The sequence below is a fragment of the Lacerta agilis genome, chromosome 7 (genome assembly GCF_009819535.1).
Source record: "Lacerta agilis isolate rLacAgi1 chromosome 7, rLacAgi1.pri, whole genome shotgun sequence".
NCBI lineage: Eukaryota > Metazoa > Chordata > Lepidosauria > Squamata > Lacertidae > Lacerta > Lacerta agilis.
Window position 1 is genome coordinate 54,860,032 of NC_046318.1, and position 12,070 is coordinate 54,872,101.

The 12,070-nt window shown below is 39.0% G+C and overlaps 1 protein-coding gene across 20 annotated transcripts in view; it reads right to left on the reverse strand.

Annotated features, from left to right (window-relative positions):
• The window catches only part of EYA1 (EYA transcriptional coactivator and phosphatase 1), an 85,402-nt gene that overhangs the window by 5,713 nt on the left and 67,619 nt on the right, over positions 1–12,070 (reverse strand). For all 20 annotated transcript variants that reach the window (XM_033155405.1, XM_033155401.1, XM_033155402.1 and 17 more), the window contains 5 exons: positions 8,097–8,155; positions 7,743–7,903; positions 7,451–7,565; positions 6,275–6,396; positions 4,182–4,282 (listed from right to left, as the gene is read on the reverse strand). In XM_033155405.1, the coding sequence (XP_033011296.1) occupies positions 4,182–4,282; positions 6,275–6,396; positions 7,451–7,565; positions 7,743–7,903; positions 8,097–8,155 (558 nt within the window). The remainder of the gene's footprint in view (positions 1–4,181; positions 4,283–6,274; positions 6,397–7,450; positions 7,566–7,742; positions 7,904–8,096; positions 8,156–12,070) is intronic.

The window sequence follows — 12,070 nt, forward strand, 5'->3', positions numbered from 1 at the left end:
GTAAAATAAAAAGCATGATCCTCTTTTGGCCCCTGGGCAATTCGGCTCCAGGGACCACCATTCGCTCCATAAGACGCACAGATATTTTCACTTACTTTTTAGGAGGAAAAAAGTGTGTCTTATGGAGCGAAAGATATGGTAGCTATCATGATTGATAGTGGATATGTCAATCCACAGCTATGAATTTTGTCAACTTTAGAAGACAATTTAGAAGCTGCCTTATGGTCTAGCTACACATTGCACAGAAACACATGTAACAAAACCGTGATAACAAGAAGGGGTGATTTTTCAGCAGAGAAGCAGCAATGGGGTGCATTTGAGTTTGGGTGCTTTACCCCTGTCTCTTATCTGCCACTTTGTTAATGCAAACTCTCTTGTAGAAAACACAGTCTGTGCTGATTTCAAACCAGTGCATGTCAGTACCTTGAGTAGGAACATCAACTGAATTCATTATGCTGTTACTTTAAGAAAACAATGTAAAATCAACATATTCTAGTGTGGAAAAAGCACAAAAGTGGTCCCAGCTGTGCCCCAACACATCTCTGTTTCAAGTCCTAAGCAAAAACTCGGAGCTAACCAACAGACAACAAGGTAACAACAGACACAGAACGTGGCATAAACTCCAGACTAAAGCTTACCCCTTACTGATTCACGGATTGTTAGTAGTTTACACAGTGATCCTCTTTTCTTACTGTTCTACATAGAACAAAACTCAATACTTTTTGCATACTTTGCTATTTGAAAAGTAAACATGCTCCAAGTTGTCCCATATCCCCCCTGTGGCAATTACTAATTTTATATTACTGCAAACTCATAAAAAGAACCTGAGCCCAAATGTATTTGAATCTGTTTGCAAATGAAGAATCTGAAGACTGCAATTTGGGAATGGTTAGGTTAATAAGCAAATAAATATTCCAGTAAACATCTACTGCTAGGTTATATATTTAATTTTAATAGCATTTATGTGTAGGGATTTCCTAGCACAACGATCTCTCTCCTAGGAGGCAAATACAAAGACAGTGAACTCTATGCATTGTATCCCGGACTCCTCATAATCCCACCTGCATCAGCTGTTCTATGAACTAGTCCAGATACGTTTTCCACATTTTATATTACTGCTTAGTCTGAATATTTTAATTGTCTTATAAAATGAGTCTGCAGGAAATAACAGCTTATGGAAAGGTGACAATGCCATGACTTATTCACTACAAGTGAAATATAAGAGTGTGTTGCATCCTGAGTGAAACACATTTCTTTTAATCAATCAAAAGGGATGCCTTAAAAATGGTGCATTTGAAAGGATGCACATTCTCTTTTTCTGACAAGATCGGTTTAAGATTGCAAAAAATTGGGCTCTCTGTTATGTACATCTAGTTTTTTTCAACACACTGCAGCATGTACTGTATAATAATTTTGTTATACATGGTCATATATGAAAAGACATCAGTTCCTCAAGCAACTGATTTTATAGTTTTGTCCACCTAAAAGTTGCCTTGTCCAGCCCATATTTTACCAGCTTCCTTGCAAAAATACTTTGTCAAAAGCCTTACTGAAATCAAGACACACCACCCACAGCATTCCCCCGATAGATGTACACATCCTTTACATATAATGCTCCTCCTCCACCCTTCACATTTGTTCTATTCCTATGAACAAGTTATATCTCTCAATTTCTACATTCCAGTCATGAGTCTTATCCCACCCTGTTTCAGTAACCCAAAGTAGTAATGCCTATTATTTACCACCCTGTATTAGCTCAAATTTGTCTTGCTTGTTCCCCTTGCTCTGTGCATTAGTACAGAGACAACTGGAACCATGAGTCATTCTTTCTAGCAGCTTCCTTCTTGTCGTTTTCTGCCCTTTAGCTGGTTTCTGTAGAACCACATCAGTTTCCTGTCCATCAATGCTGCTATTATCCCTAGTGCCAGTTGTTCCCCTGTTGTCTGTAATATCTGCAAGTTTTTAGATGGTAAACTGTTTCCTGACACCATCTTAAAAAACTGCACAGACAAGCCGCCGTCAACAGAAACAGATCTGGAATAGAGTATTTGATTGGTTGGCCAGGCAGCAACTCACACAGGGAAAATGTGTTTTCTGGTGTTACACATTAAACTCTCTAAACAAACAAACAAACAAAAAAGTACAATGTCATTTGCCAGTCTTATATACTGACAATTTTGAATGCTTGAGAATAACTGTATGTCATACCATCACCACTTTTCCAGTTCACTTACTCCCTCACAAAGGAATATCTAAAGGTGCACTCAGTGTTTTCAGCATCAAATCTGAGCTGGCATTAGGCAATGGATGATGAGACATAGCCTGTGAAGGAACTAGACATAGCCAGTGGAGGAGGAGCTGGCACTTGGGAGATAGCTGCTTCATTTACTTGACTGACAGCTGGTGGTTGGGATGGGAAACTGGTTTGACCACTTGAACCAAGGAACAACTGGGACTGTGAAAAATTAGTTTGCATAGTATGGAAAAGCAGCTCACTTCAAAAGTCAATTTCTTTTTTTATTTTAGTTTCGGCTATTTGACTATTCAGACTGAAAGCTCGGTCTACGTCAGAAAGGAAGCATGAAGTTCTTTGGTTATATAACTGCAGTGGTGTGCCATAGATGTGTTAAAAAGGGTGCAGCACCGGCTCCAGCTCGCCTCTCCCTGCAACTCCGTGCCAGCTTAGGTCAACAAAACAGAGAAAGTGCATTTGCTGTGGTGGGCAAAGAGCCAGCACAGTTTGTTCTCTCCCCAAAAGAACAGGAAAAACTGGAGGAAAATCTCCCTGCTGGCAGATATGGGAGCAACAGAACCACAGGGTGTCCTTTATTATTCTGGGCTTGGGGCAAAGCCACAATTGAGACCTTTAAGTTAAAGGCATATAAATATAGCCACGGGGAGCTTGAAAAGTAGTATTTTTGAGGTGAGATAAGAATCTGAATGGTTGTAGACACAGGAAGATGTTTTTCTTAGGCACAAATACATATAGTTACAAAATTCCTTGTTAATATAATCCCATTGAATTCACTGTTGCTTTGCCAGGAGAAAATCTTGACGCTTCCTTCTGTCCTAAGCTGGAAATTCCTTCCGGCAACAAAGAACACATGAAAGGAATGCCTCTGGAGGATGTTTTGTACTATCTGTCCATTCCACCTATGTAAACGTTTTGTGAAGGAAACTTCCAGAAACTGCTTATTTAGATTAGGCACTGATATAAGTGCACAGTTCTTTTGGCAAAGGACTTTTTAATCACCAGCACATGGAATTCAGTGCTATTCATAAAAAATAAGGGTGGGGGACATTTGGCCCTCTGGATGCTACTGAACTACAGCTTCCATCATCCCTAACAATTGGCTGTGCTGGCTTGCACTGGTGTGAGTCAGATTGTACCAACATTTGGAAAACCAAAGCTTCCCTACCCCGATACAGGATATAAAAATGAATCAAAATGTAATTTCTCTTACATTTAGATATTAGTTTAAAAATGTAATTCATTTAGGCAAGAAGGCTTTAATAAATGAAAGTCATTTATATGGCCCAAATGCACATGGTGTTCAGATAACACTCCCCCCCTTTCCCCGACATTTTCTTACCTGTTAATTTTTGGGTTTTATTTTATCTTTCACACAATGTAAAAGGCACTACTGGAAATCCAGCGGAAGCTAAGCACTCATTTCCATGTTAATTGCTTCCAGGGGGGAAAAAAACAGATTGCAATCCTGCTAACCCAGAAAATTGTGGGAGTTTTGTACAGTAATTTCCACATGATTTTCATGGACCACACCACCACTGTTCATGTGATGAAATTTAGGGTGGTATTGCAGAATACAGTTCTTACCCAGTTTTCATGGGTGAACTGAAGCTCACATGCTAAAAAAGGGTGGCAAAATGTCTATAACATCAGCTGTTGTGTCACATCATGCCCATTGGTATGAAAGAAATTTGGGGTGACATAGCAGTATATCAACCTAAAAACCACAGTTCCGTATAACACAGGAAAACTAATGCAATAATACTTAGTCCAGCTCTGGGATCAAGGCATGAAATCCAGAACTACAGCCACCCCAACAGATGGCTGCCCAATCTCTACATGATTACCTCCCGCAGCAAAGATCATGAGATGCTTAGAACCTGCAATTCCAAGGAACATTGCTGTAGAAATGTAAACCTTGACTTATTACCTTCTTTGATCCTTGTTCTTCTTCCACACCATCTCCTATAACAACATATACTACTTTTCTTCCAAATCTTTGAATTATGCGCTCAAAACAGCTTTCTTTTCCTAAAAAAAAAGCATAAACCACCAGAGGTGGTGTAACTGAAACCATGTTGCATTTTACTTTAAGAAAACAACTAGTGCAGCTGAAAACATTTTATATTATACCAACGACCCTATCCTGGCATTAGCTTATTTTTTTGCATGAATGGTCACTGAAAATACCACAAGGCTCTGATGTAGCCTACACTTCAACTTATTTCCCTTCCCTGGCTTCTTACTTATCTGGTATTTTAAGCCAATGCTGGTCAAATCCACCAATTCACCATGGATATTCACTAAGGTCCCTATTTCTCATTTTGCCAATTTCTTCCAGGGATTCAGAGGCATGGCAAGGCTAATATTTCTGCATACACTATCAAAGTTACTGGTGTGCACCCACCCATGTAAACATTCAGAATTATTGAATAAAAAAACAGAGCTCATGGTTTTGAGAAGAGAACTTGTGTATGTATGCGAATATGAAATGGCTAGTAAAGGTGCACCAGGGGCAAAATGAAGTGAAATGAAACAGTCAGCAGAGCATGAGAATCTTATTCTCACGGTCATGGGTTCGAGCCCCACTTTGGGCAATAAGATCCTTACATTGCAGGGCGTTGAACTAGATGACTCTCATGGTCCTTTCCAACTCTTCAATTCTATGACTCTATGAATGGAATAAGGAAGGGTAATTGCATACATAGCTTTGAAGATAATTAGTTGGAACCTGAGTGCTCCTTCATCAAACAGAAAGGCTCCTCCTATTCAAAGAAAGGACTGAGATCTAGTGAAGGCTATCTCTGAAGGAAGGGATGTGAAGGCAGTTTTTGCCAATTCCCACTGGGACCCTCTGATCTAGAGGAACCCCCAACCTTACAAAACAGTTTTTCAGGAGACACATGACACTACAGGGGAAGGAGAACTTGGTGATAAATCACCTCACCCCCTTCCTTCAGCAGGAGCACCCTTTGAGCAGAACTCATTCATAGGAACTCAGGATCCAAGCTTATGTTTCTGGGTAAAGACTGAGCAGTGACTGGATATAAGTGCATCTCTGTCAACCTAACTTTCTTCACAGGATTGTTGTAGAGATAGTTCAGTGGCAGAGCATCTGCTTTGCATGCAGAAGGTTCCAGGTCCAATCCCTGGCACCTTCTGGTAGGGCTCATAATGTCCTCTGTCTGAAACCCTTGACAGTGCCTGCCAGTCAGTGTAGACAATATTGAGCTATTGGATAGACCAATAGACTCAGCATAAGGCAGCTTCCTGCATTCCTAAAATCAGAACAGTGAAGAACTTTGTACACAAAAAACACTATAAAAATGAATAATATTTTAAGGACATGGCCCAGAATGATGATATCTCTGTCTATACACAATGGTTAGTATCAAAAGAACTACATGATATTTCAGAATTATGTTCCTTTAATAGTAGCTCCCAAAGCCACAGTGAAAAGTTCCATTTTTAAAAATAGGATTCACAGGGCAGTTTCTGGTATGGCAAATTAGCTTTCAAAGGAAAAAAAAATCAACAATCTCAGTGGGTGTAAACAAGTTATTGGGCACACCTAAAGTAGTTCTTTGGATCCAGGCCTTTATATAAAAATAGCTCATGGGAAGCAGTTCCGGAGTCTCCTTTTGACTTAGTATTTTAGTGGAGTAATGTACAGTTAAATAAACAAGTGGAATGTGGAATTGTTTATAAGGTTCTCCTTAAGCATTGAACTATGAGCAGAGATAGATTAGAAGCACACATCACAAAATGAGTGGCAGATGGAATAATAGGGCAGACTAAATGAGATTTTCAAAATTAACTTAATCAATGTTTCTTGTTATTAAGACTTAGTTTAATAATTACAGCCCCAGGAAATTCTGAAAGATGCACAAGTCTGTTGCATGTGTAAACAAAGCATGTGTTTCTGTATTAGTAAAGAGACACTTCTATCTCAATCATTGTGCCATCTCATTTGAAATTATAGCTTCAAGCAAATAGGCTTTGTTTGTTGTAAAAATAACTCACCTATTTTAGTTGCACTGTAAATATTTTCTATTGGAAATACTACACCTAAGCCATATAGCAAGACTTTTGCAAGAGCTGGAATAAGCTGAGTAGTCGTCACTAGAATATTCACACAATTTGTCCTAGAAGAAAGGGACAGTATCTTTCATAAACCAAACAAAGACTGCCATTTTACAAGCATATTACTATCCTTGTTTAAAATGAGGGAAAGGGAAAGGGAAAGGTAGGAGAGACAGACTGAACCATAGTTAGAAAATGTCCACAGGCAGAGGAACAGCATTTATATAGTACACCTGTTGTTGTTGAAGCTGTTGCTCTACTGATGAAGCGTGTCAGCGCTGGGAAACTGCACTGGCAGAGCAGCATAGAGAGGCGCTGCTATATTAACAAGACTAATGGCACAATCCTACACTGAAAATCTGCTGGCTATGGGGCTAAAGGATTCAGTGGAAGCTGTGCTATGCCAGCAGAAATCCAGATCCTCCTCCACCATATGTACCACCTCCACCTGCAGGACATTTCCACTGGCAAAGATATGCCATGGAATGGTTTGTGAAATCACACTTATATAGAGTCAGAGGTGCAATTTTGTTGTCTTCTTGCCTGGGGCAAGCCGTAATTGTTCCCAAGTGAGCAGCCAAATAACAAACTGACCCTTTCACCCCACTGCCACTACCTATCTACCTGCCTGCTCTCTCCCTTGCTGCAGACACTCCTGCTATGTCATGAGTGGGAAATCTTTGGCCTAAATGTTGCTGAACTATGTCTTCCATCAGCTTCAACCTACATGGCCAATAGTCAAGAGTGATGGGAGTTGTAGTCCAAACACTTCCAGAAAGCCAAAGGTTCCTCATCCCTCTGCTGCACTACAATCACCTCCCTATTACAGAACAAATACTATGTTGTTGAAAGGCAAAAGTGAAACTCTTAATATACACTTTTAGGACAACATCACAATACAAAGATAGAAACCCACCAGATCATTCCAATTTAATTTCCATATTTCAGGGCACTACAATTGGGATTAAAAGAGCAGCTTCCCGCTAATTACAAGCACAAGCTTTATTGGGGGGGGGGTGTATATTAGTGGTAAAGATACATGGTGTCATTAGCGGAAATGCCCTAATTTATATTTCATGTTACTATGTGTTGCTGCCCCAGCTTGAACCCACTTACCTAGAGTGAATTAATGTGAGTGCTTTTAGTGCAAGTGTTAACCAAGAATCTGTAAGAGCTTCAATTTCTGCTCTAAGCTGCAACCATGCTTCTCTCTTTGCTGGACCCAGAAGACCTGCAGGGAGAAAAGGAGCAAGCACTGTAGTGTTTGCATTTCAGCTAAGATCACTTACCACATCTTACAGATCTATAAAGTGTGCAGCTCTAAGTAGCTGAGTAAACACAGCCATGTTGAAAAAGGTTCAGAAAGCAATGAGACTATTAAGCAGCATGCAGTATGACGGGCACTTGCCTCCAACATTATTTTTGTAGGTGTTGTAGATTTCTTTTACTCGTCTGTATCGAAAGGCCAGTTTTCTCATCCAGTCCACTCCTCCACGCACACCCGTTGCTAAGCATAAATTAGCGCTGGTAGCTGCTGCAGGGAAGCCATCTGTTCCGAAGTTATAGGTGCTGATTTAGTTGCAAGAAATTAAAAAAAAAAAACAATAATCAGACTATTCCAGACCAAGAACAACTGAACATTACATAGGCAATTTAGCTGAGTTGCAAAAAGATCCAAAGGAACAACTGTACTAAAATTATTATTATTTATTTCAATATTTCCTTTTCAGTCGCCTTCTTATATAAATCAGTATGGATTTACCTTAAGTCCTGGCCATTGTCATCTGATGAAACATCATCAATATGAACTTGGTCACATTCCTACAACGAAAGAAGGTTGCCACTATGTTTACTTTTATTTGACAATTGCAATACAAAAAGAGTTTTGTGCCAGAGGATTTTTAAAAAAAATAAAATAAGCAATCCTGCAAAACCAACAGATTAATTTACTTTTTTATGTTGCTGTAATGTAACAAGCATGCTCTATTTTTAGATGTTATTCTTCAGTGGAATTGGGGGGAAATATTTGCATATTTAGAAAGGAAGGTAGTTGAAACAATTAACATGTTTAGTTTTGTACATGTTCTTATAGCCTTTCAGGTACCTTCAGACTTCAATCTACTCAAAGCTGTTTCAGGCAATGTATGTGCATAACTAAAACCAGACATTTTGGTAAATGTAACATATTAGAAAAATTAAACCTGATGCTAACCACCAATGAAATTATGACCTCTGATTGCTGTTGAGCCACACACCAACACAGCCTGAGGCCAATGTTTCAGAATACTGCAGACAACAAAAAAATCTGTTACTTGTTTTCCATTCACTTGAGAATTGTGAGCTTCTTTCTCCTGGCTACCCAATCTCTTCTTAAAACATGGAATTAGTAAATCCAGAGTGCTGCAGGAACACTTTTAAAATCTACAAAGTAACCCTTTCCATCCTTGAAACCTCTGCACACAAATTAAGCCCCACACCTTTATATGTAGGTTTATCTGCCTGAAAATTGCCACATTAGTGCATTCCATTTGCTTCAACATTGGGCAGGGAAACATCAATTGCTACGTAACATTTGACACTTGGTGAGTAAATAAAACACCTTCCAAAATAGCACTTTCATTTGAATCTAAGCTATATTTCTCAGATATTTAAACAATTACCATTGACCATTGACTTAAAGAAGTGAAGGCCAATGGCAAAGATGGTCCATTTTTTAAAAAGAACTAATACATTGGAGCCACGTATTTTTGTGTTGCTGGTTCCCTCTGAACAAATTTCTCTCTCTCTCTGTGGACTTGGGAGGGAGGGAGGGGAGATAGAAGTGGAAATTCAAAACAGCTGTTCCCTAACAGAATTAAAATCATGACCCTTAACCCCTGTTCTAAAACATCTATTTTCCAGCCAACCCTCTCCCAGCAAGCAGTGAGCTCCAAGGAGGAAAAGACTTTGACCTCATAACCTTCTTCTCCTCTCCTGAGGTCAACAACCTCAGATAAGAAAAAAGGGGGGAAAGTCTATGTGGCCTCACATGATGGCTATGAGTCTGAGACTTTTGAACACAGATTGCCTTTTAAGAATATAGCACAGAACAGTGGAACACAGCACTGGCACCAATGTGTGTGTGTGTTAGGGGGAGCATGCAGGGAAGCTGGAAGCATTAAATATTATTGTTCAATGTAAGTTTGCTGGAAGTTTAGAATGCATACTGCCAGCAGCACAGTTAGGTTTACAGTAAAATAATGGTTGAAAAAAGATTAATTGAACAGCAAACATTTTTCATATATAAGTTGTTTTTACAACTCTATGGATTTATCCTTATTAACATTAAAACTGTCTTACCATATTTATTCTAAATATGAAACTCAGGAGCAATGCATAAAGGGAAGCACAGAAAATCCATTGCTAATGGCAAATTGTAGAGATACATGCCATCAACACTGTGCTGAACCAAGATTTTATTTGATGCAGGCATTTGCAGCAGCAATAAAATTAATGTGCACCAGTCCGAGGAGAACCAATTAACATATGTTGAATAACTTTACCTGTGTGCACACCTACATATATATGTGCATGCATGTACACACATACATGTATGGAGTTTAGTTACTCAGTATTTTTACATACATGTTTGCAAGCAGAATGGTTTTTCATGGCATCAAAGCAAAATAACAGCAGGAAAACAGAAAGGACAATAATGCAGTATGATTTATTTAAACTCTGGGAAAGCTGAAGGAAGGGCAAGAGTTAACAAGAGCAGAGCTGCTCCCATCTGTTTCACAGTTTTCAGCTGCCTGGTGAAAAGGAATAATAGTATACCTACAAAGGGGTTGAGAGAGTCTGGAACATAAGCAAAATTTTGGGTTAGAGCCAAAGCTGCTTCCCTTCACTTGGATCCAGCAGCTCTTCCAAGACCCAAAATTGGATGGAGCAGATTTTTGGGTGTGGTGGGGGCTCCAGGGGGGGGGAGTCAGGATCTGAGTGTGCCATGTTCTGTTAGTTGCCATTCTCCTCTCTACTCCACTAACCAACCATCACAGCTAGCTAAGAGGATTAAAAAAATATATGACTACCTAGGGATAATAGGATTATTATGATTACAATTGTACCTTGGATGTCGAACGGAATCTGTTCTGGAAGTCTGTTACTTCTAAAATGTTCAGAAACCAAAGTGCGACTTCAGATTGGCTGCAGGAAGCTCCTGCAGCCAATCGGAAGCTGCGGAAGCCCCATCGGACGTTCGGGTTCCAAAGAACGTTCGCAGACCAGAACACCGACTTCCTGGTTTGCGGCGTTTGGGAGCCAAAACTTCCAAGTACCAAGGCATTCAGGATCCAAGGTATGGCTGTATTACTATTATTCAAACAATGAAGTACAATCAGAATCCTTAAATTATATAGGCTTACAATCTGAAACAAGGTAGCCATAATGAATCCCTTTTCAATCACTGGAATGAATTATTGAGAGATTCTATTGGCTTGCTTACGACAGCCTGTGGATTTTTTTTGCTGGTACTTGAACCCTGATCTTCTAGGTCCTCTTGTTACACTATGGCCCCTGAACAATCACATAAATATAAAGTGCATTTTATAAAGTCTGGCAATAATCCACACAACTAAGCTGTAGCATCTCCCAACATTTGCCACTTTGGGAAAGTGAGACTTAGTTTTATTTTTTATTTTTTTTAAATGATACTTTTTCAGGCACAGAGTAGGAAAAAGACAAGTGGGACAGATTAGAAGTGGAATGTTCAGAATAGGAGAGCGGGAAGAATATTGATGGTGAAAAAGGAACTGTAGGAAAAGCAATTCAGAACAAAAACAGTCAGAAAAGATGGAGAGAGGTAATACCAAGAAACAAATAAAAGAGAAGTGGAGAAAATGAAAAGAGGCACCATGACCAGCTCAGTGGATGGGGGTGGGGGGGAGGTAAACAAAAGATAAAAGGCTGACAAGTTCTATTTTAAATGGCACTGCAAAGATATAAAATCGATAGGTAAATCCCAGGTTTTTGAAAGAGAAAAATTATTTAACTGCTGGGAGAGATGAAAAATAAAAATAAACAAACAGCAAATTCAGCTGATAGAATCCAATTACCCTCTAATTCTTAATGAATCTATTGTGTCTATTCTCTAAACATCCTGTGTTTGTTTTTCCCTTTTGGGGATTTTTGATCTAAAGAGGAGGCATTCAAAGCATTGTTCAGTGTAGGTTAGGTATAATTAAGTGTCAACAGGTTTACAAGACTTAACTTCTGAAAGCTTTAATTTGCTGAATTGGGACAATTGGGGTTTGAGTCAAACGAACTTCAGTGGAATGACTGACAGCCTGTCAATCTTCATTGCTACACTTCTGAAAATTCTGATGTACTGACAACTTCAAAGACTCACAGAAAATAAATAAGGAAGAACTGCAATGGATAACAAATGAGGTTTTAAGATATGTATCCTGCATAGATATATACAAATAACACAAGTGCTTTATTTATAATTGTAACAGGTCACAACACTGTAAGGCATTTCAAGTTCTAAATGCAAACATTTGAATCTCTATGAAATTTCCACAAGAAATACAACTGTCTCTGACTTGTATGTACAACTTACATGCCTTCCAATCCATGCAATATTTTTTTTTAAGATTCTTTATCTGTGAACTGATTTTAAGTAGAATAGTTCAACAATGCTTATAATAGTTTTTAATTTCTTATTAGCTATGCTGTTTTAAATACAGTGGTACCTCG